Source organism: Prionailurus viverrinus, chromosome D4 (genome assembly GCF_022837055.1).
Source record: "Prionailurus viverrinus isolate Anna chromosome D4, UM_Priviv_1.0, whole genome shotgun sequence".
Classification (NCBI taxonomy): domain Eukaryota; kingdom Metazoa; phylum Chordata; class Mammalia; order Carnivora; family Felidae; genus Prionailurus; species Prionailurus viverrinus.
The window spans coordinates 90,921,432-90,948,725 of NC_062573.1; the positions used below are offsets into that span (position 1 = coordinate 90,921,432).

At 54.6% G+C, this 27,294-nt stretch overlaps 1 protein-coding gene and 1 non-coding gene across 10 annotated transcripts in view; one reads left to right on the forward strand and one right to left on the reverse strand.

The window, feature by feature from the left end:
* Positions 1 to 27,294, reverse strand: part of AK8 (adenylate kinase 8) — a 155,780-nt gene that overhangs the window by 16,254 nt on the left and 112,232 nt on the right. For 8 of the 9 annotated variants that reach the window (XM_047831200.1, XM_047831199.1, XM_047831192.1 and 5 more), the window contains exons 12-16: positions 13,153 to 13,233; positions 11,684 to 12,019; positions 3,582 to 3,793; positions 3,240 to 3,457; positions 75 to 198 (exon numbers count right to left, since the gene is read on the reverse strand). In XM_047831200.1, the coding sequence (XP_047687156.1) occupies positions 11,782 to 12,019; positions 13,153 to 13,233 (319 nt within the window). In that variant the 3' untranslated portion in view covers positions 75 to 198; positions 3,240 to 3,457; positions 3,582 to 3,793; positions 11,684 to 11,781. The remainder of the gene's footprint in view (positions 1 to 74; positions 199 to 3,239; positions 3,458 to 3,581; positions 3,794 to 11,683; positions 12,020 to 13,152; positions 13,234 to 27,294) is intronic. The other variant, XM_047831196.1, reaches the window with a different exon arrangement.
* On the forward strand, positions 6,275 to 6,381 carry LOC125151076 (U6 spliceosomal RNA). Its single transcript, XR_007146623.1, has one exon. It is a non-coding gene; the product is annotated as a U6 spliceosomal RNA (small nuclear RNA).

Consider the following 27,294-nt stretch of genomic DNA (forward strand, 5'->3'; position numbering starts at 1 on the left):
CAAAGGCAAAGAGAAGGCTTTGAAGCAGCCAAAGAAAAAGACATCACTTTAAAAGGAGCAGAAAGAGAAGGTACCTTAAAAGGGGCAGTAGTAAGGCTTCAAGAAGAATTCTGGATGCGGACGGGAAAGTGGGAGGGCTGCAGAGGGGCGGGAAGACCGCAGCTTCCAACCTAGAATCCGCAACTCCATGAAAATGCCCTGTAAATGAAAAGTACAGGGGTGCCTGGGGGGGTTCAGTCGGTTGAGCGTCCGACTTCGGCTCAGGTCACGATCTCCCAGTTCGTGAGTTCGAGCCCCATGTTGGGCTCTGTGCTGACGGCTCGGAGCCTGGAGCCTGCTTCCGATTCTGTGTCTCCTTCTCTCTCTGTTCCTCCCCCGCTCACACTCTTTGTCTCACAAATAAACATTAAAGTTTTTATTAAAGAGGGGCACCTGGGTGGCTCAATCGGTTGAGCGTCCGACTTCAGCTCAGGTCATGATACCACACTCCGTGAGTTCGAACCCACGTCAGGCTCTGTGCTGACAGCTCGGAGCCTGGAGCCCGTTTCGGATTCTGTGTCTCCCTCTCTCTCTGCCTCTCCCCGGCTCATGCTGTGTCTCTCTCTGTCTCAAAAATAACTAAAAACATTTAAAAAAATTTAAAAAAAATTGTAAAGAAATGAAAAGTCAGATGTTTTCAGGCAAAAACGGGAAATAACGCATCACCGCCAGATCAGCACTAAAGGAAATGCTAAAGGGGGGGGGGGGTGGTGAGTGGGGGGTGGAAGGAAGATCCAAGAAGCTGCAAGGACTGGAGAGCTGGAGGGCAAGGGGCGGGCGGACACCAGGTACAAAGTACCAAGTCCCGAGAGGTTCTGAGACGAGGCAGGAGTAACCACCTGAAGAATAATAAGAAGGTGTGTGATTCAGCTAACAAACGGGGGAAAACTAGAACTTTTTTAAAATAACCCCAAACAGGAGACAGAAACCTAAGATGGACTAGGCTGGGAAAATGAAAAGCAATTAAGATCATCGGTTTACACCCGGTGCAGCGCTAATTACGTGAAATGTGAATGAACAAGGGATCCAAATAAAGCAAGGGTTGACAGAAAAACCATGTTGCTCGGAAGTGATACATGGGAAATATGTAAAAGTTTATAAAGTACAGAAGCTTTTAAGGCGTGGAAAAGGTAGCTGAGGTTCCACTCTGCCCCCCCCCCCCCCCCCCCCCCCGCCCTCAGGCCCCTTGCCATAGATTTTCCTTCTACACGGGCGATCAGCCCGACACACGGTACTTTGAAACCGTGGCCCATCTTGGCTCTGGCAATCTGGGGAGCGGGTTCAGGGGTCTGGGAAGTGCACGGCGGAGGTGCCCACAGGATGGGTTTCGTTGCTGGGCTTGCGGGCGGCCTCCGTTGGGTGAGCGGCGGGAGGGCGGGAGGTCCCTGCTGTATCTTCTCGGGGCTTGGGCACAGGAGTCCGGAGGGTCACAAACCTTCGGTGCGCAGGGCTGGTGTCCCTTCCTGCACATCCAGGAAGCATTCCCTGCCCCCGTGCCCATGGCTCCTTTAGCAACGACCCTGGTGCAGCCCTGCGGGTGACCAGTTTGCTCAGCTTGTGTTTGCCCGATAAATGTATTTCTTTTTTAAAGTGGTTCATATGTATGGTTGTTTTTTTTTTTTTCTTTTTTTTTCCCCACTCCCATCTTTGGAGAAGATTTTCACAGGATATAGCAAGGGGGAAAATTTTCTGCTTCTTCTCCCCAGCTCCCCAACACATTAAAATTCTGGTTCCACTGTTTTCTGGCCTCCATGGTTTTAAGTAATCTCCCCCCCTAAATGTAATGTCTTTTGTTCTCTCTGCTTCTCCTATCTTTGTTCAGTTTGTCCGCGGCTTCGGTAACTGTGCTCCGGGTGCCGAGGCTGGGATTTGAGCTTCCTGCCTCGAGATCAATGGCTCTCTGTGGGTCTGAGGCCTTTCTCCAGCACAGGGGGCTCGCCTGGCCGCACCCAGAGGTGCGGGGGAAATGAACACCCCCTCGGGGAGCAGGGACCTGAGATCACAGCTCATTCTCACGGCCTGTTCTGGGGGCAGTGAAAGCAAAGCGATTGGTCCCAGAGGCAGCCCTACAGAGCAGCCGCTCGAGATGGGATTCCGGAATCGGTTCACTTGCCGGTCAGTTGGCAAGAGGTAGCACAGCGCTGGTGGGACGTCCCGGGAGCTACCGACAAGTGTGCACGCAGAGCAAGATCTCCCGGCCTCAAGCCGGGCTCCTGGTAACTCAGATCTGGGAGGAGGACCCGAAAAGACCTGAATCCCCAGATTCCCTGGAATCCCGTCGGCCAGCAGACTGGTTCCGTCCCCCTCGCTAAGGGGGAGCGTCTCTGATGGCCAGGAGGCCTTGCTGAGGTCACCCGCAGCCTCACAAGATGGAATATTCCCTCATCCAGATCTGTCTTCACCCCCCTCATCCTCTCTAGGTCAACACTGGGGTTGATTTCGGCCTCGCCCACGTGGGGAGTCACAGTCACTGCCATGGGGGAACACGGCGGCCTCCCCAAAGGGCTGCGGAAATCAGGGAGTTTGGGCTGAGTGGGGGGAGACCAGAGGCCTTGCAGGGAAGCCTGCGGGCGTGGGAGCCCGCTGGGGGACCCTGGCGAGGACACCTAGACGCCGTCCTGTAAGACGATGGCGGCCGATTGACGCCTCAGGCCGCAGCAGCCTTTGGTGCTCGGTGCCAGCACGGCCTCCATGACAGTGCAAGGGACAGATGGGCAGCACTCGGGAACAGGCTCCTTGAGGCCAGAGGACGCCCCTCAGGCTAACGACAAGGGGTGGGCGCTGGGGTCAGCGAGCAGCTCGGTCGTGACCGTCCCCTTTAGGCCGGGCGTGAGGTCAGAGTTCCTGCCAAGCGATTGGCCTTCCAGGCGTCAAAGGTGACAGGATCAGGACAGAGCAGAGGCCCAGCCATGGGGGCACCGAGCCGCTGAAGGTCAGGCGCTCTACCCACCACACCCGGCAGCCTTGTCACCCGGGGCCCCGTGACAATGGCTGACGAACCAGGAGGTCCTTACCGGTGGGACGGCCCAGCAGACAATGAGGGGACCGTTTGATTTTAACCAAAAATGCCGAGGCAGCAGGCTGGAACCCCGTTCTGTGGTCATGTCCCCAATCCTGGGGTTCACCTTCCGGATGGATCTCAGCACTCTCAGCAGAAGCCCCCCCCGCCCCCGCCTGCCACTTGCCCCGGTGAGACTCACCGGAAGCAGTCCTGCGGCTCAGGTGGGCTGTGGGGGGTCACGTCACCCCGACAACGTACAGATCGTGGCGGCGGCAGAACCCCGAGTCAGGGGTGACTTCAGCTCCGCTTCTCCAACTCTGTCCTCTCTGCTCATCCGCCTCACCCGCAGGCTGGCAGCCACACGTGTCCCCTGAGGCGCGAAACTGCCCCCCAAAGTGGGTCCCGGCCCGGGTTGCACTAGGGCGGCAGGAAGGGTTCTCAGCTTATCAACTCACGCCACCCGGGCTACTGACCCCGCTTTTCCAGGGGCCCCCACGCTGTCCCACGCCACCGCGCCTTCCCCGCCACCCCCACTGCTCACGTCCTCTCGGGAACAGGAACAGGCAGGTGTTTCGACTGCTGCCAGCGAAGGAGTGGGTGACACTATCCCCCCGACAGTGAGCATTTCCTGGCCACCAACACGGCTGAGCTTTCTTGGCGCATTTGGCTGTTCACGTTTCTTTCTGCAAAATGCCCCGTCGTGCCCTTCTCATTTGTTTCTCGTGGGTCACCTGCAGGTGTTGCCACTCAAGCCTGTTTGAAACGTATTCAGTTTAGAGATCAACACAGAATACGTACAACAGAGGCCACAAACCATCGGTGTGGAGCTAAGATGTGAGTGTGCCCACCATGCGGGTGGACAGAGGATGGGTGCCTCGGCCCAGAGGGTCCCCGCGCCCGACCTCGGCCAGGGGCCCCCCCACAGCTGACCTCGTCGCGTATGATTTGTCACCAATGGGTGGAGCTGGAGGCTGTAATGTCAAGTGGAATAAGGCAGAGAGAGACGAATACCATGTGATCTCCCTCGCGTGGAATTTAAGAAACAGAAAAGAGCAAAGGGAAAAGAGAGAGAGGCAGACCAAGAAAGACTGAACTAAGAGGACACGCAGGTGGCGACCAGGGGGGAGGGGGGTGGGCGATGAGGGGACAGGTGTCGGGGATGAAGGCGGGGTGCTTGTGACGGGCACCCGGTGACACAGGGAAGTGCTGGGTCGCTAGGTGGTACACCTGAAACCAATATTATTACACTGCGTGCTAACTACACCGGGATTTAAATGAAAACTTAAAAAAGGCAAAAACCAAAAAAAAACCAAACAAACCACAATTGATGGGAGACGTGTGCTGTTTCCAGCTCGGGGCTCCGACGATTAGAACCACGAGCTTCCGGGCACCCGTCTTTTTTGTGCGGTTCTCCTGGAAACGCCATGGGGAGGGAGGAACCGCCAGGTCCCAGGGTGGCGGGCGTAGAAGCTACTTCGAAGGGCTCCAGAATGGCGTCTCCAGAGTGGGGAGACGGGTTTTCCCTCCCCCACCTCCCCACCCCGGCCGGGCAGGTGGGAGAGAGTCCCCTCCTTGCTCTGTGCGCCGAAACCTAGTGGGGGGTGTGTGCACGGGCAGAGCAGGCCTCGCTGTGGCCGTGACTGTGACTTTGTGATCGATCGGCACGTCTCTGATGACTGATAAGGGGAAGCGTTTTTCACGTTTCATTAACCGTTCGTGTTTTCTTGTGTGAAACACCTGCTCCTGTCTGTTTCCTCTTTTCTACTTGGCCGCTTGGGTTTTGGTAATCCGTGGGAGTCCTTCACCTATTCTGGGCCCCGACCCCTGCCTGGTGTATTCAACGCATCGCAAATCTTTCTTCCCAGGGTCTCTCAGACCTGTGGGGATGCCGCGCTGGCCCTTCTCCCAGCAGAGACCTTTGTCCCGAAGCTCTCTGGGCGTCTGCCGGGCTCACCCGTCTCTGGACTGGTACTTTCTTGTCGTTTTCCGCCTCTGTGTATTTCCACTTTTTCTCGCCACCTCGGTTATAATTTTAGAAGGTTTTTTTTTTTCCCTCTATTTCATTCAGAGTATCACCACTAGGGCTTTGTGTCCAGAGGGGTCATCAGGATATCTCATCTGCCACGTTGCCAGATATGGAAGTCTCCGGTTACTTTTGGATTTTTGTGTTCCAACCGCGAGGATCTTCCACAAAATGCGGCGAACCTCAAGGTTCAGGCCCACAGACCCTGGATCGACCAGGGGTGTTTGCTAGCAAAACAGATCTCCAGGCCGACACAAATTTGCTGATTCTGGATCTGTAGGGAAGAAGCCCAGGACTCTTCATTTTAGCCAGCATTTCCCATGATCCACCCCTGCTGAACGGCTGTCCTGGACGGATCGCCTCACCCAGCGGGCTGCTGAGGGACAAGTTACATTCTTCAGTGGCTAGAATGTCCCCACCCGTAAAAGAATGAAGGTGGCTCCAGCCTCACACCTGACAACAAAATTAACTCCCAACAGACCACTGACCTAAATGTTAAGAGCCCAAACTACAGAACTCCCAGGAGAAAATAGGAGAGTGAGTCTTTGTGACTTTGGATCCGGTGAAGTCTTAGATGCAACGCCAAAAGTACAAGGGGCAAGAGAGAAAAATAAATGGGACTTCATCAAAACAAACAGCTTCTGGGGCACCTGGGTGGCCCCATCGGTTGGGAGTCAGACTGGCTCAGGTCATGATCTCACGGTTCGTGAGTTCGAGCCCCACGTCGGGCTCTGTGCTGACAAGCTCAGAGCCTGGAGCCTGCTTCCGATTCTGTGTCTCCCTCTCTCTCTTTCTGCCCTTCCCCTGCTTGTGTTCTCTCTCTCTCTCTCAAAAATAAACTTAAAAAAAAAAAAGAACAACTTATGTGCCACACCAATGTCCATCAAGAAAGGGAAAAGGTGAGGTGCCTGGGTGGCTCGGTCAGTTGAGCGTCCGACTTCGGCTCAGGTCATGATCTCGCAGTCCGTGGGTTTGAGCCCCGCATCGGGCTCTGCAGTGACAGCTCGGAGCCTGGAGCATGCTTCCGATTCTGTGTCTCCTCCTCTCTCTGCCCCTCCCCCACTTGTGCTCTATCTCTCTCTGTCTCTCAAAAATAAATAAATGTAAAAAAATTAAAAAAGAAGAAAGGAAAAGGCAACTCAAGAACAGGAGAAAATCGTTGCAAGTTGTACACCTGATCAAGGACTTCTATCTAAAATATATAAGGTTGGGTGCTCGCTTCGGCAGCACATATACTAAAATTGGAACGATACAGAGAAGATTAGCATGGCCCCTGCGCAAGGATGACACGCAAATTCGTGAAGCGTTCCATATTTAAAAAAAAAAAAAGAGGTTAGAGTGGGAGAGAGCCAAAGCATAAGAGACTGTTAAAAACTGAGAACAAACTGAGGGTTGATGGGGGGTGGGAGGGAGGGGAGGGTGGGTGATGGGTATTGAGGAGGGCACCTTTTGGGATGAGCACTGGGTGTTGTATGGAAACCAATGTGACAATAAATTTCATATATTAAAATAAAATAAAATATATAAGGTTGGGGCGCCTGGGTGGCTCAGGTGGTTAAGTGTCCGACCTCAGCTCAGGTCATGATCTCGCGGTCGTGGGTTCGAGCAAAAATGAATAAACGTTAAAAAAAAAAAAAAAACTTAGGATATATGACGAACTCCTAACTCAGTAATAAAAAGACGACTCAGTTTTTAAACGGGCAAAGGACCTGAACAGACGTTTCTCAAAATAAGGTCTAGAGATGGCCAGTAAGCACACGAGAAGACGCTCAACTTGAGTAGCTGACCCCTGCTACGCCACGGCTGCACCTTGAAAATATGCTGAGCAAAGGAAGCCAGACACAAAAGGCTACGCGCTGTGGGATTCCATTTGTAGATGTCCAAAACAGACACATGCAGAGAGAGACACAAAGGACCCTAGTGGTTGCCAGGGACTGGGCGTGGGGCAAGGGGGTGACCGCTCATGGGCACAGGGTTTCTTTGGGACTGACAAAACGTTCTAAAACAAGGAATGGTTGCATGACTGTGTGAATATATTAAAGACCAGTTATCCGCTTTGAGTGGATGAATTCTAAGGTCTGTGAATTCTATCTCAATAAAGTTGCTCTTTTAGTGGCTGGAAGGTTCATTTTCACGCCTCTGCCTCCCACTGCCTGTGATGACAGAATTTCTGCCGTCTAGTGGCCTTGGAGACAGCATAAAGTTGTCGCTGCAGATGAGGTCCTCATGCCCGCCTATCTGCAGGTGCGGCCTCCCCATGAACGCGAAGCAGCAGGTGCAGTGGCCCCGGTACCTCCTGCCTGGGCCCGTGAACGGGTCCGCACGTGGGGTCCCGCCTCTGTACCTGGAGACCAGTGGAGTGTCCTGGGCTGGTGCGTCACTGGCTGGTGACATGGAAGTTACCTGCCGTGTCCTCGTTCTGGCCTCCGGGCCCAGTATCGGCTGGAAAAGATTTGCACAGGAAATAGGAGCTTGATAGGAAAAATCGGACTGTACCGCCTAGGGCCTCACCGAAACCCAGTTTGCGGTTAAATGGAAGTGACCCGGCAGCGGTGAAACCTGAGCTGGACCCTCTTGCCCTCGGGAGAAGGAATGACCGACGAAACCAGCAGGTCAGAGCTTTACTGGCGAGAAAAACCAGGAGCTGTTTTGCTAAAGCAAGGCACCGGACGCGACAACATGGAAGGGCCCTGCGCGAAGACAAATGGCCAGTTGCAGAAGGACAGATGACCGCATGATCTTCTTTACAGGGGCTCCCTGAACCGGTCAAACCTCTCGAAACAGAATGGCAGGGGCGGGGCTGGGGAAGGGGCAGTGGGGCATTACTGTTCATTTCAGCTACGCAGTAAGAAAGTTCTGGAGAGCTGCCACACAGCATCGTGCCTACAGCTACCTACACTGTATTGTGCACTGAAAATTTTCCTAAGAGGGTAGATCTCATCACGCTTAGTGTTCTCACCACATTTTTGTTTTAAAGGGAGCTTACAGGGCAGTAAATACAATACAATCTCGTTGGTGCTCATACCCACCTATCTACCCATCTGCCCACCTCCCCCCCCCCGCCGCCTGTCTGTCCGTCCGTCCGTCCGTCCGTCCATCCATCCATCCACCCCAAACTTCTGCCTCTACTCATCTCTAGTGAATGGCACTCAAGGGTTTTACTGTGGCAGGGATAGGAGTTCCGCGTCCTATGCGACACCGTTTGGGTATCTTACAGGTAACGCTGCAATGATACAAATACAGTTATTTTTTCTATTTTTAAAAATGGAAGCATGTTCCACGACCAGCTAACACGTCACTTTTCCTGTGCCTCTGAATCCTCACCTGTGCCTCACAGCCCAGACTCCGGGTCACCTTCACCTCCCCCAAGGATATTGCCGTGAGTCCTGGCCTCGGAGCCTCTCCTGCCTCCCCCGCCTCCTGGGCGCACAGCTAGTCTGCTCCTAACCACACCACTGGGCCACAGAACCTGGTCTGACCCCTGACGCAAAAGAAGGGGAGCATGCTGGGGAGACGTGGGACCCGAGGGCAGAGATGGGAGTCAGGAACCATCGGAAATCAGATGGTCTCTCTTTTTCTCTCGTCTCTCTCTCTCTCTCTCCTTCATCTTTGCAAAATAGAAGCTTCACGAGGGCAGACATGCCGTCCTCCTCCCTCCTCTGCTCCATCCCCGGTGCCAGGCACACAGGAGGCGCGCCGTGCCCGCTGAGTGCCCGAGGTGGCCGGTGCCTGCCTCTCTCTCTGCGGCTGTGCTGTGCACGGGCCGGGCAGACCCCAGGTATCCTCTGCTTCCTACAAGGAGCAAGAGGAGAGAGTAGGCGTCTACCCTCGGTTCTCTCCCCAGATTCCTGGGACAGAGAAGCTGGCTGGCCCGGCTCAGGGCGACCAGCAGGTGTAACCCCAGTCCCGCAGCAGAAACACCTGTGGAGGCGGCAGGGTACCTCCGGCAGGCACCCCGAAGGGCCCTTGGCACCACCTGGATTTCCGCTGCCCGGGGAGTCGTGGGGGGAAGGGGACAGGCACAGAGACAGCCCCATAAGCCAGGGGGCCCGCGCTAATGGAGGGGACAGTTTGTGGTGACAACTTCCGATAAACGCGCTTGGAAAGGAACCGAGGCGCTCCTTTAGTGACAGGGCGGAAAGCGAGCTGTTCCCTCCAAGTTACCCTTCGTCAGACCTCAGTGGTTAGCTTCAAGGGCAGCGGGGGGATCTAGAAATTAGCGGGACGTTTGCCCTCCAAGCCTGGGACTGGGCCTCTCTGGGCCCCGTGGCCCGAGAACCAGCATGGCCTGGGCTGGAACTGGATGCTAATAAGCTCCAGCCAGCGGGGGCAGAGGGCTGCAATCCAAGGAGAAGACGGTCCACAGCCCGGCGAGCGGCAGGGAAGCCTTGCTGTGCAAAGCGACAGGGGAGGGGCTGCGGTGGCCGGGAGGCGATGAATGCCATTTGCTCCAGTCTTTTCCGGGGGAAGCGATCTACGCGATCTACAGGAGCTGGAGCGTGTTGGGCCAACCCTGGCGGTGCTCCCCAGGCCGCCGGACACCCGAGGGGCGCGCCCGTGACCCGCGTGCGCGTGCATCTCAACGAAGCATCTCCATGTAGCCTGCGCCATCCCCGGGTCTACGACCGCCCGCAGCCCAGCTGCTCGGCGACACTGGTCCACATGGAGCTCCTCCCCGAGCCACCCCTACAGACAGCCGAGAAAGCAGGTGCCCACGACCTCTCCAGGGCCTCCCCCACCCCTACCCCCGCCGAGCGCACTTGGAGGGCTGAGCCCTCCTTGCCACATGCAGCCTTGGGCAAGTCTTTTAAGTCGTCTGAGCCCCAGTATCCTCGCCTACGGATAAAAATAGTTCTGACTTCTGGGGGGAGCTGTGAATTAGGTGAGACAGAGTGACAGCACGCACTGTGTGTCCTGCCCTATTTTTGGCCTTAATATGCATTAGCTGGTCCCGCGATTCTCGCTCAGCATTGCCTAGGAGGCAGTGACTATTTTGCTGTCATTTCACAAGGACTCAGAGAGGTGAAAGAACTTGCCCGGGATCACACAGCAGCACGGGGACCCAGGCTGCTTGGTACACAGCCCATACCCGTGGCGGACATCACCTGCCTCCCAGAGCAGGCTCAGAGCGCACAGAACTGCTCTGATGGGGCAGATGGCGGGTGGAGGAAGCGGAGAGGAAACGGCGTGGCTGGGCCCAGAGAGGAGGTCATCCGCAAAATGCGCATTACTACATAAACTAAAGAAGCGAATGTTTTATGAAGTCTTTGGCTAAGGGTTTATGTCCAAATGGTGTTTTGTGGGGAGTTCAGGTAAAGTGAGACCACATTCTCTGGGATCCGGCAGGCAGAGGGGTAGACTAGGCGTAAGGGTTAGCGTTCGCAACCCGGCCCCGTGGTCTGGAACTGGGACAACGAGCAGGGGCCCGCTGCCTGGAGGGGGGGGGGAACTCTCAGTGTAGACACCCTCTTTCCTGTGGGGACTGGAAAGAGAAGGGAAGGCCCCGACTGGAGTTTCAGGAGGCCGCACCCGGTGCCTGAACAGGGCAAGGACAGAGGGTCGAGGGCTGAGCCGCCCAGCCGAAGGGAAGGTGTGGAGGCGAGAAGACAGGCCACCTCTGGGACAGGGCCCAGGCCCGGGAGGCCCGACAGGGGCAGGTCTGGGGCACGCCCTGCCCGCAGAAGCAGGGGAGCAGGCAGGGGCGGGGGGGTGGGTGCTCAGCCCCGTGCGTACCAGCTACTGGCCGTCCTGGTTACTGGCTACCACGGCCAAGTACCAGGATCGGATCGTTGCCGGAGGGACTCGGGCCACCCCAGGCTAGAAGGGGCCTCACCGGTGAGGCCCGGAGCACCCGAGCGAGTATCCCCAGAGCCCGGCTGGCCCGGCCCACTGAGGCCCCACAGGCAGAGAGCTCCAGAACACCAGGTTCGGGTGTGGCCGTGGGTCCAGGGGACCTTAAGCAAGTCCCTTCCCCTCTGTGGCTTCAGCGTGCTTTTCTGTTGATGGGCACATCGCCTACGTGACGAGGAAAGGGAATAATGGGAGGAGGGGGAGCCCACGGAAGAGGAGCGCGCGGTGCCGTCCGCCTGCTGTCTACACCCGTGCGCTGTAAGCCGTGCCGGCCCCAGAGGCGCTGCCTGAAAGCAGGCCTTCTAAGCGGCTCTAGCCCATCCTCAGAAACAGTCCCGTGTGCCTGGAACTGCAAAGTCCAGCACAGCAGCCACGAAGCCACCCGTGGCTGTTTCTGTTTAAGTTAGCAAAGGGCAGGTGAAATTTAAAAACCATCTCCTTGCGGGGCGCCGGGGGGCGGGCGGGGCGCCGTCGGCTAAGTCACACACTTAGCCGACCGAGCCACCCAGGGGCCCCCGAGGTGGTGGCTCTTTAAAACCCCATTTACTGAGAGCTTGTCGTGTGCCAGGGACTTGGCTGAGGGCTTTCCGGGTACCCCACCCGCAGGGACGCTCACCACCCTGGCTTTGGCTGTAAGTGAGGCTCCGAGGGTTCGGTGCCTCGTCCAAGGGCGCACAGCCCGGAGCCCTGCTGTGCTCCACTGCCTCCCTGGGCTTTGTCCGCCCTGTGTTCCCAGGCTCCGAAACACGGCGGCCTTCCAGCGTCCTCACCTCCAGGACACCCGAGACTGCACCCAGCACACTTTATTGGCTTGGCTGAGGTTTCGGGAGGTTGGGGTGTGGGCTGACTTTGTTTCCCTGGGAAGCCATCAGGGGACTTTCCTGGGCAGGGGGTTAATGATCCCACTCTCTATGTATTCAAAGACCGTGTACGGGTCCTGGTCCCCGTTGATGGCGATGGCCTGCCTGTAGAACTCCTCCAGGTCCGAGGAATGCCTGTAGAACAGATCCATTTTGAGCTTGACCTGCTCTTTAGTATCTTTCGGGTGCTGCAGGAGGCGGGCCTGGATTTCTACGGTCGGGGGCGGCTTGTACATGAGGTGGTACCTACGACAGAGGAGGGAAGCAGGTGACCTGTGGCCCCGCCCAGAGGGCAGGGGGAGAACGGGCCTTCTGTCCCACCGTTGACCCAATCGGTCCCCATCACCGCCACCAAACATTTACGGCACACCAGCTGTGTGCACACCCGTGGTGGGGCCCTGGTGCTCCCCCTGGAGCACCCGAAGAGTGGTCCCTGCCCCGGGGGTGAGGGTGCAGGTCAGTGACCGGCGGACAGAGTAGAATATATTACCCCCCAAATTCCTTTCTTTCCTTCCTTCTCTTCCTTCCCTTCTTTCCTCCTTTTCCTTCTTCCCTCCAAACAGTATTTTCCAAGCGTCTGCTGCCCCTCTGGCATCACGTCTGCTCCTGGCACAGAGGGGCAAGCGGGAGGATCGTTGGCTCCGTGCGCATAGCGCTCGTGGCCGAGTGGGGGAGAGGGGCACTGTGACAACAAATGTGAGTGCAGGGGACAGCAAGGGCCACAGACAGTCACTGCTGGGCGGGACCCAGGGGCAGGGCAACACGAAGGCCACTGTGCTTGACTTGGGTCGGCGAGACCGTCCCTCGGCATCAAGGATGAGACATCAGCCTATGGTGTAGAAAATTCCTGGTATTTCTTTCCTGCCCCTCCCCACCCCACTCCGGAGTCCCGACCCAGAAACGTGGCCGGGGGACTAAGAAATGTGGCCTGCGTACCAGGGAGGATGGATGCTTCTAGCTCTTAGTGGTCGTGGGGACTTTCAACTGCGTCTCAACGCGAACACAGTCATTGCACTTGGCCGGACCGCAGAATAAGGCTCACAATTCACCTCCGGTGACCGTGGGTCGGCCCCCAGGTGAACTGGTTCGCAGTCACATCTGCAGTGCGTCTTGGCGAGAAGAGGCCTTCGGAAGCGTCCCGGGGACACCTGCCCAATCCAGCCACTTCCCATGCCGGGGTCAGAACTGTTACTTGGGACCGGGAGGGTATTTCGCGTCGGACACGCATATCCTGGCACAGGGTCCACAGGCACTGCCCAGAGGAACTGGCTGGATGAACCCTCTTTCTAGAGTCTTCTGTCAGCGGCAGCCCCAGACCCATCCTGCAGCGGCCTCGGCTGAGCCCTCAGACGGCCAACCACCGGGAGCCTGGCACAAACCTTTCTCCCGTGACGGGATCCATTCTTCTCAGGGTCAGCCGCTCGATGATAGAATCTAATGGCACGTTCAGGAAAAACACCCTGCGGGGAGAGAACGACAGCACGCTCAGCTGGGGAGGACCCCGGCTGGCCTCACGGCACCTGAGAGCGGGGCGGCACCTTCCCCGCGTGCGAGTGGAGCCCCAGGAGCCGCCTCTCAGGGGCTCCGGGGACCAAGGTCTCCAGCGTCACCAGGGAGAGATACGGGCGAGGCCTCCCTGCCATGGAAGCTGGTTACAGTCCGCCTCCACCATGGACTTCTTTGTGTGACGCTCGGGCCACTCACACAGCCTCTCAGCCTCCGTTTGCTCAGCTGCAAAATGGGGCTAATGATCGCTCCCTGGTGCTGACGATCTGGTGACACAAAGCGTGTGCCCAGCTCAGCGCAGGGCTTGCGCACTATCGGGGCTCACACGTGGCAGGTGGTGCCACAGCGTAATCTCTACGATCGCGGGATAGCCTTCTCGAGAGTTCGGGCTCCCTGGCCGCCCGTGCCCTCCCTCTTTCACAAAGGAGCCCCGGACCCAAGGGAGCAGGGCCTTTGAAAGTCAACAGAGTCAACAGCTCTGATCTGAAAGATCAGAGCCCAGCAGGAAAGACAGGGCGCCCACTTCTGATAACCCAGGTCTCCCCGAAATCCCTAGTGCCGATGGCCCAATCCCCCCCTTTTGGCAATGGGACCCGTTCTTTACATAAAACCCGAGGACAGAGGTCCTCAACCCCGGGTGATTTTGACCCAAGAAGACATTTGGCAACACAGGGGACATTTGTGGTTGTCACAACGGGGGAGGAAATGCTACTAGCAGCTAATGGGTGGGGCCCAGGGATGCAGCTCAACATCCTGGGACAAGGGGGACAGCCCCCACCACGAGGACTCATCCAGCCCCAATGGCCATGGCGCCAGGGTCGGCAGATGGGACAGGGCGAAGGGCTGGTGCTCTGGGGGGGAGGGAGGGGGTGGTTGGCAAAGGGCCAAATGTTCACAGCACCTGCCCTCAGGTCTAATCCGGGCCCGTCCTCTGGTGTGAAACCATCCCAGTTTGTTTTTAAAAAATGAACTTCTGGGGCGCCTGGCGGGCTCAGTCGGTTAGCCGCCCAGCTTCGGCTCAGGTCATGATCTCACAGTTTGTGGGTTCGAGCCCCGCGTGGGGCTCCGTGCTGAGAGCTCAGAGCCTGGAGCCTGCTTCGGCTTGTGTCTCCTTCTCTCTCTGCCCCTTTGCCCCTCATGGTCTGTCTCTCTCTCTCTCTCCCCCTCTCTCTGCCCCTTCCCTCCTCATGCTCTCTCTTTCTCTCTCAAAAATAAATAAACATTAAAAAAAATTATTTTTACTGGTTATGAGTCACTTTGATCTGCGCCCACGCCTCCTGTTTTACTGAGATGAAGGACGTGGCCGTGGCCGACTGAGGACAGGGGCACAGCTGGGCTGTTCCTCCTGCTGTGCACGGTGGATACGCTCGCTGCTTCCTTGAGCTTACAGATGCCTGCTGATTGTCCCAACTCTCCCCGGGGAGCCACCCTGATCCTTTCTCATCCTTGTGACTTGTCTGAAGTTAACTTATCCCGGGGCTGCAGGGCTGCGCACGCACCAGGAAGGCCCGGGCGTGGCCAATCGGGGCGCGGGCTCCTTGTGCCTAGAGCAATTGGGCACAATCAGCAAGCAAGCCGATCCAAGCCAGGCCAATGAGGGGCTGCACCATGGCTTGCCAGAAAGGAGCTTCCTTTTTGCTGGGGCTGCTGAGATGATGATAGGGGACCCGGGGTTGCCTGGGGCCTGGCCCACAGAAAGCCTACTTGAGAGAGAGGGAGGGGGGACAGGTGGCCAGAGACACCGTTTGGGGCCCTGAATCAAGCTGTGCCTGAAGCCGACACACCCCTCAATATTTCCCTGACACGAATACATAAATCTCTTCTTTTGCTTAAGCTGGTTTGAGCTGGGATTCCTGCAACTGTTCTCCAAAGGACACCTAATACTCCCAGTCTCCCCGACGCCCCTGGCTTCTGCCAAACGTGTAAACTTAAAAAAAAAAAAAAAAAAAAAAAGTGAGTCCCTGAGCAAAAGGCTCTCTCCTTCAAGACAGTTTCTCCGACTGCCTTTCTTCTCTCTCCCTCATTCTGCCCAGGCTGTTTGCTTACGTTTGCTCCTGCCCAGTTGGCCAAGAAGGCCCTCCCGGGCGCCTGATGAGAGCGGCTGCCCGCCCTCCGCAGGGCGAGCGCGGTGGTTTCCCCTGCAGCCCGGGGGGGCCGGGAGCCTCGCAAACCCACCTCTTCCCCGCGCGGGATCTTGATAATGATTTCCATCCACAACGTGCTGCAAAATAACAGCCGCCAAATAAAACATGCGAGATCGGGGGGCGTCTGCACACGGGAGCACAGGTGTTTCAACGAGCTTTTATCCCTTACGCTCCAAACACGCAGGGCCCCCCTCCCACCCCCGAGACTTGCGAGGCCCCACAGCAACACCGAAACACGGCTGTCACCGTGGCTGGCGGCTGACGGTGCCGCTCTGGATGCCGACGCCAGTAGAAAGGGAGCCAGTTTGGAAATCCCTGATAATTGATGTTGCTTCATAAACAAACAAGCCCCAATTGAAAGATTTTTAACCCAGCATATCAAGACTGCTTGTCGTCATTCAAGGGAATGACTTCTGAAAGGCTGGCGAGATCAGAGGCACAAGGACACCAAATTGGTACTTGAAACACGTCGCTGGGAGAAGCCTCGCTGGAGAAGGAGCCGTGCTTCCATGCTGGAAGCTTCTGATTAGCCAGGCTCCTGGAGCCACGGCGCCAGAGCGGGGTGGCGGGCTGGAGCGGGGAGCCCAAGCCAGCGTGCGCCCCGCCCAGCCTGCGTTGCGCATTCTGTGGCTCGTTTATAATCACACGGCCCGGGGACGGGGATCGGAGACGGCAGAGGTGGCCAAGAATACTCAAAGCGGGGCGCAGGGCAGAAGCGCTCCTGCTGTAGTATGGGGGTGCCAGCACTCACTCACTGGGGGGGGGAGGGGTGGGGGCACTACCTACTTTGGGGATTGGGGGACTGTGCAGAGCTTCGGGCTGGTGGAGGCCTCGGGAGGGAGGGGGAAGGTCGCACAGCAAGGTTGAAGAAGCAGTTTCCAATCCCACGGTTCCGGGATTTGTCTGATGTTGACAATCACTGTGGGGAACGTGTCTGAAACACAGACTCCGGGCAGCCCCCTCAAGAACTGCCGAAGCAAAACCTCCAGGAGAGGGGCTGGGACGGGTGTGTTTGTAGATCAGCAGCTCAGGCGACTCACACGCTCAGGCAGGTATGGGAACCACGGTCTAATCCCAGGTCTCGCCCTTGGCCGCACCCTGGAACCATCGAAGGGGCTTTGGGAATAGTGAGGCCTGCGTCCCACCCCTAGAGGTTTACCTACAAGTGGCCCAAGGTGAGGCCTGGGAATGGAGATTTTTAAAAGCTCCCCAGGTGACTGTAGTATGTAGTCAAGGTTGGGAACCACTGCTCTGATCCAATCTGCTCGGTGCACAATGTGGGGAAACTGAGTCTCAGGTGAGGGCTCGTACTCTGTCACCCAGGGCATTGGTGCCAGATGCCCAATGGCAGCTGGGATCTCTTGACTCTCACGGTACCTGCCTGGGGCTCTGTTTGGGGAGCAAAGAAAGCTTTCTTCCTCAAAGATCTTGAAGCTTACCACGTGCTCCAAAGCTAAATTTACTGGAAGCTGAAGGGGTGGAACTTTCTCTGGACCCATGTGTAGATTTGGTAAATGGAGAGAGGTGACATTCCATACTGACTTTAAGTAAATATGGCATCCAGTACTGTCCAGAGGCGGGGCCCTGCCCTCGTTAGCCTCTTGATTTCAAGCAATGAGACTCCACTAGGGGCAAAGCTCTACACAAAGCACCATGGTATATAATTCCAATGAGATACCACCTCATACTCATTTGGATAGCTATTATAAAAAACCCCCAGCAAATGACGGGTGTTGGCGAGGATATGGAGACAGTGGAACCCTAGCGCATTGCTCGTGGGAAGGTAAAATGGTGCATCTGCTGGGTGTGGTTCCCTGAAAAAGTAAACATAGTACCATACGGTTCAGCTGTTCCACTGAGTGTATGTCCAAAATGAGGGAAAGCAGACCCTGGAACAGGTATTTGCAGACCCAAGTTTGTAGCTGCATTACTCACAGTAGCCAAAAGATGGAAAGAACCCAGATGTCCATTGATGGATGAGTAGATAAACAGAATGTGGTCCATACACACAATAGAATATGATTCAGCCTTAAAAGGGAATGAAGTCCTGACACCTGCTATAACATGGATGAACCTTGAAGACGTTGCACTAAGTGAAATGAGTCAGACGCAGAAGAATGAATGTCATGTGAGCCCACTTCCGGGAGGTATCTAGAGTCATCCAATTCATAGAGACAACGAGTAGACGGCTCCTCCCAACGAGGGTGGGAGCCAGGGTGTGGGAAGAGGGGTGGGGAGTCCGTGTTCAACAGGGACAAAGGTTCAGCTGAGGAAGAGGAAACAAGCTCAGGAGATGGACAGTGGTAAGGTCGCACAGCACTGTGAATGTACTGACTGCTACCGAAGTGTATCCTTAAAAATGGCTCGGGGCGCCTGGGTGGCGCAGTCGGTTGAGCGTCCGACTTCAGCCAGGTCACGATCTCGCGGTCCGTGAGTTCGAGCCCCGCGTCGGGCTCTGGGCTGATGGCTCAGAGCCTGGAGCCTGTTTCCGATTCTGTGTCTCCCTCTCTCTCTGCCCCTCCCCCGTTCATGCTCTGTCTCTCTCTGTCCAAAAATAAATAAAAAACGTTGAAAAAAAAATTAAAAAAAAATGGCTAAAATAGTAAATTTCCTCTTACGTTATCCTACCTTAATAAAACATAAAGGTCTGTGGGGTAGTTTATAGACATGATGGTGAAGGCAGGGTGAGGGGCAGTTCTCTGGCCTTGAATAAGCTTACAGTTTAATGAGGTTCTGAATACATACAGGTGAACAAAGAAATGGACAGGCCAGAGAATATGAACCGCAGAATAGTCCTAATTCTGAACTAGGTATGATGCCGATGCTATAAAAACATTCAGAAAATAGAGGAAGAGAGGGGCGCCTGGGTGGCTCAGTCAGTTAAGTGTCCGACTTCAGCCCAGGTCATGATCTCACAGTTTGCGACTTTGAGCCCCATGTCCGGCTCTGTGCTGACAGCTCGGAGCCTGGAGCTTGCTTTGCATTCTGTGTCTCCCTGTCTCTCTGGCCCTCCCCAGCTCATGCTCATGCTCTATCTCTGTCAAAAATAAATAAACTTAAAAAAAAAAAAAGAAAATAGAGGAAGAGGGAATAGCATTTATTTTGTTAGGCAGCCTCTCCCTGATACAAAAAACCAGACAAAGACATTACAAGAAAACTGTAGACCAACAGCCCTCATGAATATAGAAGCAAAAATGCTCACTAAAATGTTAACAAACTGAATCCAGCAATACATGAAAAAAGCAATAATTATAGCTAAGTGGGGTTTTGCTTGGGAAAGAAAAGTCTCATTCAACATTCAAAAAACAATCAATGTAGTTCACCCTACTATATTAGATTAAAGGAGAAAAACCGTATAGTCATCTCAAAAGATGCGGGAAAAGCATTTAACAAGACTTTACATCAAGTCATGATAAATACTCTAAGCAAACTAGAAATAGAAGGTAACTTCCCCAAATCCAATAAATGGTATTTACAAAAAAAAAAAAACTATAGCTAACATCATATTTAATAGTGGAAGACTGAATATTTTACCCTAAGACTGGGAACAAGGCAAGGTTGCCCATTCTCAGCATTCCTATTCAACATCATACCAGAAGTCCTGGATAATGCCATATGACAAGAAAAGGGAATAATGTGCATACAAATTAAAAGGGAAGTAAAATTGTCTCTATTTGTAGATGATGTAATCATATGCACAGAAGTACCAAAGGTCTTTGAAAAGGTTACAATAATAAGTAAATTTAGTGAATTCACAGGATACAAAATCAATGTACAAAAAATAGACTTTCAAGATACTAGCAATAAACAATTGGAAATTAAATCTTAAAGTACCGTTTACAATAGTATAAAAATGAAATACTCAAGATATAAAGCTAACAGATTAAGATCTGTGTGCTGAAAACTACAAAACGCTGATGAAAGAAATCAGATGGAACTAAATGGGAGAGTTATACCATGTTCATGGACTCAGACACTCAATAATGTTAAAATGTCAATCCTCCCCTCATTATTTGATGCAATTCCATCCAAAATTCCAACAAAGGTTTCTGAAGGTTCGACACAATTCTCAAGTTTATATGGGGAGTGTTTCTGGAAGAGAACTGGAATCACTAAAGCAATGTTGAATGAGAACAAATTGATCTCAAGGCTTACTACAAAGCTACAGTAGTCAGGACAGCATGAGTGTTAGTGAAAGGTCAGACACACAGATCAAAGAAACAGTATGGAGACCAGTAATAATAGACTCACACAGATATGGCTAATTACTTTTCAGCAAAGGCGCCAACACAATTCAATGGATAAAGGTGTTTTTTTACCCAGTGGTGCTGGAACTATTAGACGTCCAAATGCAAATAATGTTAGTACTAATCTTGACCCAGACCTCATACCATACACAAAATTCAAATCATAAGAAACCATAAACCTAAATATAAAACCTAATGCTATTAAACTTCTAGGAGACGATCTTTGTGATCTTGTGCTGAAGATTTCTCGATCGAACACAAAAAACCGTGATCCGTAAATGAAAAAAAAAAAAAAAAACTGATGTTAGATTTCACTAAAAATTTCTGCACTTCAGAAGACATTAAGAAAAGGACAGCTATGCCATGGACCGGGAGAACATATCTGACAAATGTACACTCGATAAGGGTTTGTACTCAGAATACGTAAAAATGTGAATTCCATGCACAACAAATGACATATGGAAAGACGCACAGATAGATCCCAAACTACCTTGTATTTCCAATTTGATGCTTCAATTGGGATGATCTGACCTAGGAAAACAGTTTCCTGAGAAAGGCTCAAACTGTGTCTTCCTTCCACAACGTGTTTGGAGCCGGAGGGCTGTGCCGAGCCCGCCGGAAGGCAGTGACGCTACCCCGGCTTTAGGTGTCGACCCGGCCTTTGCCATTTGAAGCCTCTTTTGGGGGCTGACACACACCCAGAGCTCACTGTTCCGTGTCTGCTGTCGTGACTCTCGGGTCAGTATAATCAAGGGGCCACCTCTAAAGGGGAACTTCGCAATGGCCACCACTGATGCGGGGAACTAGGGAGAAAAAGCAAACCGACACCGTGGATTAGCACTTGAATGATCTGCTCATCTTTTTTTATGTTTATGTATTTATTTTGAGAGAAAGAGGGGGCGTCTGTGCCCGAGCGCGCATGTGTGAGCCGGGGGAGGGGCAGAGAGAGAAGGAGAGAGAGAATCCCACGCAGGCTCCGCGCTAATGGTGTGGGGCTCCACCCCACGAACCGTGAGATCACGACCTGAGCTGAAACCGAGAGTTGGGTGCTTACCCAGGTGCCCCCGATCTGCTCACGTTCAACTGGGATGTGCGCCCGTGACATCCCAGAGAGGTCGTGCCAACACTGAAGCTGTTGCTCAACAGTCCTCATACAATGGCAACGCACGGGACGCTTGTATGGCACAAAGCAGGAGTGACCATTTTTTCTAAACTTGTCGGGACCAGAACCCCATCTAGTCCGAGGGCAGAGAGAGAGGCAGCCAATGTGTCTAGAGACAACTGCACGGGGGGCTGCATGGAAGGTGCGAGTGAATTATGCACAGACTATCAAAATATTTAAAAAAAGTGAAAACTAGGTCACCTTTAGAAGGATCCACACCCCTGAACACACCGGGTCTTAGCCGTCCGAGGACAGGTGCGCGGCTGCCCTGTCTGCATTCTTTGTGCAGGACGTGTGGTAAGGGCCAGATAAACACGCGGTGAACGGGTGGGTGTTGACCGTGAAGCCGTGGGAGGCCTGACGGGGAAGCGCCCCATCACGGGGACCGCCCCCCTGGCCCTGGGCCACAGGACCCTCCACGGCTGTCGCGAGAGACGCTGTGCCCAGGAGAGCCGGGTGCTGGAGACAGTTTGGACACAGGGCCTCCCCGGAGCCTGGAAACGGCCCTGGCCAGGCTTGGAAAATTTTTACTAGGTGTGTTTTTTCCCTCTGACATGTGTCCAATTTGAAAACTAAAGGCCAAACATCTCCTCCTCATTTAAAAAACCCCAAGCATCCTCCCTCCTGCCCTCAGGCAGCTGCTGCGGGGCTCGCTCGCCACTACCCGCTCCTTAAAAAAAAAGAGGCTCCCGCTGGCCATTTCTTGTTGAAAAGTGTGCATAATTGATAACGGTAAATCCACCCTGGCTGTGTCTGAAATCTCTCCAGGGGCAAGAGGAACATTCTCTCTGACTGTCATTACCTGGTAAATTAGCGAGCTCCCTGGCAGTTTACCAGGCACCACACAAAATGCAGCGGTCTGGGTTTAAGGCGAATGACCCGGGGATCAAATTCCTGCATAATCGGTCTCCATTTTAAAGCCGTCTTAAAATTTCTGCCTCCCTCACCGCTGGGAAGAAAGAGAGTAATTCCTTTGCACACAGCCACCCGGACGCTCCCTAGACAATCATGAAATGCAAATCACTGGAAGCCAGAAAGTTCTGCAAACTTTTCCCAAAGAGAAAGGCGACGGAGCTTAAGGCAGAAAGGACAGCAGGCAGGTGGAACGCTGGCCGGAGCGACGTGACAAGACCGGCCAGTCTGTGCCCGGCCCCGGGCACCCTCCGGACGGGCGGCTCTCAGCCCGGAGACCCGGGGACGCGCGAGCACTCTACGGTTCCCGGCCGGGGTCTTTGTGGCGGGAGGCGGGCCCTCTGTCCCACCTTGTCCCCCACTTTGTGCGCTCACCCACGCTCACCCAGCCAGTCAGCCATCAGTTCCGGGTGGCGGGGCCACACGGGTCCACACTCCTGACTCCCTTCTCCCCTGGCCACCCTTTGGCTCCGGGTCTGTGTTTGCGGGGGGCCTTGCTGATCCCCTCTGTGCGCTCATGACACGAAGTTCCTGCATGTTCCTGGAAACCCGCCGTCTTCCTCGGGCACCGGCCGACCCCACTACGCCTTCTAGCTTGTACCCAGAGCTCTTGCGGCCCCACCAACAACCTGCTGGCTCGGGGCCGCCCTGACGGAAGGAACGTGGGTCCACACTGATCCGCACTGAAGTCTGCCAGTGTGGACAGCAGTCCAGATCCACTGGTTAAGCGGCTCTTCCGAAAGAACGTGTGAGCTGGTGAATGTTTTGTCAGGGCCCCAAGGTGTGGCTGGCACACAGGTACTCTGTCACATCTCCCGCCGCCCCCCCGCCAGCGCCGCTCTTTTTTTTTTTTTAATTTACTTTGAGAGAGAGAGAGAGAGAGAGACGGAGCTGGAGAAGGGCAGAGAGAGGGAGAGAGAGAATCCCAAGCAGGCTCCACACTGCCAGCGTGGAGAGCCCAACGTGGACTCGAATTCATGAACCTCCAAGATCATGACCTGAGCCGAAATCTAGAGTCACGGGCTCAACCGACTGAGCCACCCAGGCGCCCCCAGGTCCGCCTTTGAGGAAAGAATTTGTGGGGCACCCGGGTGGCTCGGTCTGTTAAGCATCCGACTTCGGCTCAGGTCATGGTCTTACGGTTTGTGGGTTCGAGCCCCGCGTCGGGCTCTGCGCGTACAGCCCGGAGCCCGGAGCCTGCTTCGGATTCTGTGTCTCCCTCTCTCTCTGCCCCTCCCCCGCTCACACTGCATCTCTCTCTGTCTCTCAAAAGTAAATAATAAATGAAAAAAAAATTTTGTTTAAAGAAAGAATTTGGGCCTCAGCGGTAAGGGGTGTGGTCAGCGGACAGCCTCTAGCTGTAACTGTCTTCAGGGACTTGAACCCTGTGTTGATGTTTCTGGGGTATTTGCTGAGATATAATTCACCCCTTAAAAGTATACAGTGTAATGATTTTTAGTGTAGTCAGACTTGGGCAACCATCAACACGATCTAAGTTTAGGACATTTTCATCACCTGCAGGGAAACCCTCTGCCCGTGGGCGGTCCCTCCTACTGTCCCCCCTCCCCCCTGCCGTCGGCTGCCACGGCTGTACTTTCTGTCTACGGATTTGCCAATGCTGGACATTCCGTTTAAATACAATCATTCAGTATGCAGCCTTGCAGGTCTCCAGTTAGGAGAATCGATGGGGGGTGGGGGGTGGGGGGGAGGAGGGACCCCACAAGGTTATTTTAAGGATTAAACATGACAATCCATCTAAAGCGCTACTGCATAAAAACAACATAGAACGTCCACGCGGGCCTACGTGCCGGCACCTTCTAAGCAACCCAGCGTTCTCGATATTCACCCGCACCGAAGCCTGCAACAGAGCTCCGCTCCCTCTCACGGCCAAATGGTGTTCCGTTGTATGGACAGACCTCATTCCGTTTATCCCTTCACCGGCCGACGGGCATTTTTAACCCAAGCTTTTGAATGAGGTCACATGGGGGCGGCCCTTGGCCTGTGACTGGGCTCCGAGCGGTCCTGGCTAGCGCAGCCTCCCTCGGTGGCTGAGCCTCGCTCTGGAGCTCCCTGCGGGGCTGGAGGAGTCCAGGTCGGACCTGCCTCCTGGCCTCCTGGCTCCCCTGCCCCATCCCGCGTCAGCCCCCTTTCCCTGCTTCAGCTGGTGGCTTTTCATCGAGCTTGTGACGCTCCCTTCTCCATCTCAGCGTCTGCTTCCTGAGGGGCCCGACCGGTGACGTGTGCCCTGGGAGGTAGCAGGAGCCTTAAATAGTCAGTCCCTTTTGAGTGAACCGCAGCGTTCCGTCCCCGCACGTCCCCCCGCCGACGGTCAGCTTCCGAGAGAGGAGAGTGGCCAAGATACGGGCTCTGAGAGCAGAAAGATCTGGGCTCAAGTTCTGGCGTCACTTTCCAGCTCGCTGCGGGACCAGCCATTTTGGCCCCCCCACGCCTGTTTATGAGGATCACAAAGAAACAGGACCTCACCAAGTTATTTCTGGGATTAAGTACAAGTGCTGAGTGCGTGATAACAGCAGGATTCCCACGCGGGCCTCCCTGCCAGGCGCTCTTCTAAGACCCGAAGGTCTTAGCTCAGGTCACCTCCTCGTCACAGCCTTACAAGGGGGAGTATCACCTCCGTGACCGTAGCTGAGAAAACCGAGGGGCAGAGAAGTCCAGCAACCTGCCAAAATTCGCCAGCTGGGAGGTGGCTGTGATGGTTAATTTTATGTGTCACCTTGAATGGGCTACAGGGTACCAGATACTAGGTCAAACACTTTTCCGGGTGTAGCTGTGAGAATATTTGGGAGATGAACACTTATGCTGGAGAAAAAGGAAGCAGACTGCCTTCCCTGCTGTGGGTGGGCCACATCCCGTCGGTTAAAGAAGGCCTGAATAGAACAAAAAGACTGACCGTCCCCTGAATTCCTCCTCTCTGATGGCTTCAAGTGTGGGGTGGGGGGGGAGGCAGTGGCGGATAACGGCTTGTTCCTGTCTTCAGATCTAATGAGGTAGGAGGTGGGATCGACATTATGTGCCCTTATCCTCAAGGGTCGCCAGGCCCCACTTCAGATGCCTTCAGGCCAAGGCCTTCCTGCCTTCTGGCTCTTCCCGGGTCTCAAGCCATCCAGCTTCTGCTACCTCGCCCTGCAGATCTTGGGAGTCGCCAGTCTCTACATTGCGTGAGCCAATTCCCTATAATAAATCTTTTTCTCTGTATGCAATGCACATCCTATTGGCTCTGTTTCTCTGGAGAACCCTAAGACAGTGGCAGAGCCCGGATTCAAACCCGGGAAGCCCACTCTAGTGTCTGTGCAGTTGACCATCTCAATCCATTGTGAGTCTGCAGGAGGGAAGGAAGGAAGGAAGGAGAAAGGAAGGAAGGAAGGAGAAAGGAAGGAAGGAAGGAGAAAGGGAGGGAGGGAAGAAAGGAGGGAAGGGAGGGAGGGAGGAAGGGGAAAGGTGAGGTCTCTGCCTCCCACTGCTCGGCACAATGCACGCTTCAGCTGCAGCTGTCTGGGCCTGGGCTGTGCAGAGCCCCAGGTTCAGAGCCAGCTGGAGTCAATGTCTTTTTTCTACACTTCAAACAGATCAGCTGGAAGGGATTCAGGGCAAGCAACGGGGCAGATGCCAAGGAGGCCCCTTCGTGTGCCTTCACTTGTGGTCCAACCTGCCATGGGCGACCCCCCTACCACCCCCCATCCCGCCGCCCCGCGCCGCTCTGGGAGCAGGACTTTGCTCTCAGGACCAGAGTGCAGGGTGTGGAAGATCTGGTGCCCTGGGCCACCTGGGAAACCAGTGCCTCTCCTCGTCACCGGTCCCAGGGGACAGGGAGCATGGGGAAGGGTAGGTGAATTCCTTTCAAGGTTTCCTTTCTCAAAGCCAGGCTCTGTCGGGGACAAACGCCGTGTCCCTGAGCAAGAGGGACATAACCACATCCGGACCCCCTCAGCCTCGCCCCTTCTCTGCCCACGGTCAGAATCTCCCCTCTGGACTTTTCTCCTCTATTTTTTAAGGTGCTGCAGAGAAGTTTCTGTTGTAACGCCTCCCACGGCCGGGGTTTCCTTCACAGATCTCTCCCTCTCAACGTGGTTCACTTCCTGGCTTCAGTTTTAATGCTTTGGCTCTCACCGTCATCACGGTCACTGCCAACACTTACATACTTCTCCTATGTGCCAGGCACCTGTACTAAGCGTGTGACACATGCGTGTTGTCCCATTCAACCGCTTCAAGAGGCACGTGACCCCAGTCCTGTGATCCTGCCCATTTCAAGGATCAAGACCTCGGGCCCCCCAAGAGGTCAGGTGATGCCTGCAGGCTGGGCTCCCGGTCTGGCCGCTCTAGAACCCTCCTTCCTGCCCTGCTGCCTTCCTATCCGTGAAGTAACTTGGCTTCGTGCCCTGCGGTTTCAGAGCATCCCGAGACTTCTGCTGAGAATCAGGGTACAGAGAGGGAACCCTGAAGCAATCTAGGAGAGCCAGCGCAGTGGGGTCGGGGCGACGCTGCCCGCGCACCCCAGCCTCAAGGCTGGCCGGACCCCACCTCGGACCCCCGTGGGCCAAGGTCACCGCCACCGCCTCATCTGTGCGCGGGGACCCCCTCTGCGGTGCCTCGCTGGGACGCCGCACGCAGCTGCCTCTCCGGGTTCAAGATAAATCACGTGGATTCCAGAAGCTCCTTCATCCCCAATCACAGCTGCCTTGCCTAAGGAATCCGCCGCCGTGTTTGTTAAAGCCACACTTTAATTACTCCAAAATTATGTTAAATCCTTGCATAAATATTGCAGCGGCATCTTCGAAGAATTTCATTACAGTAAAGTTGGGTTGCTGCCAGAGCTCCCGGTTAAAAAGTAAGAGAACAGACACAGGCAGAAAAGATAGATATTGTTTTCAAGATAAAAAAGGCAAGGGGGTTGGCCTTTGTCAGACCACCCGGGTGTCAAAGAGGAACAGACTCCTGGGAGCAGAAATCTCGCATTTTACAGACTCAAGGGGAAAACCGATCCCCTCCCGCCCCCCCAATCTATTAGGAGTTTACTTCTCAAAAAACCTAAATCCGATTAAATATTAACAAGCAGTGGTATTAATTAATGGGGAAAAGTCCATCAAGAGAACCCCAATATGTTTACAGTGTCCTCGGGAAACTGGGAAAATTCACAATCAAGTGTGTAAATGTTCTAAAAAAGGGTCCTGAATATTTTATGAATATTTGTCATAAAACAGAAATAATAACCACTGTGCAGAGCTATTAGAATTAATATTTATGCTGCCCGCCATGAAATATTCATGGGGACAGAGAAAGGGGGGCCCGTAAGACAAGAATTAATTTACATTGGGCTCGGTTTACCCGCTGGCTTGATGTTTAAAGACGGTTGACAAGCCTCCGTATGAATCCGCCAGTCACTTCCCGCAGCCGGTGGAGTGGAGGGGGTGGGCGACGGGTCCGGGCTGCTGACAGCTCACAGATTGAGTTTCTGACAGCCCTTAAAAAACCTAAACGGCCCCCCACCTTTTTTTCCTTATTCCATTGCCCAAGGCGCTCTGTTCTGCCACC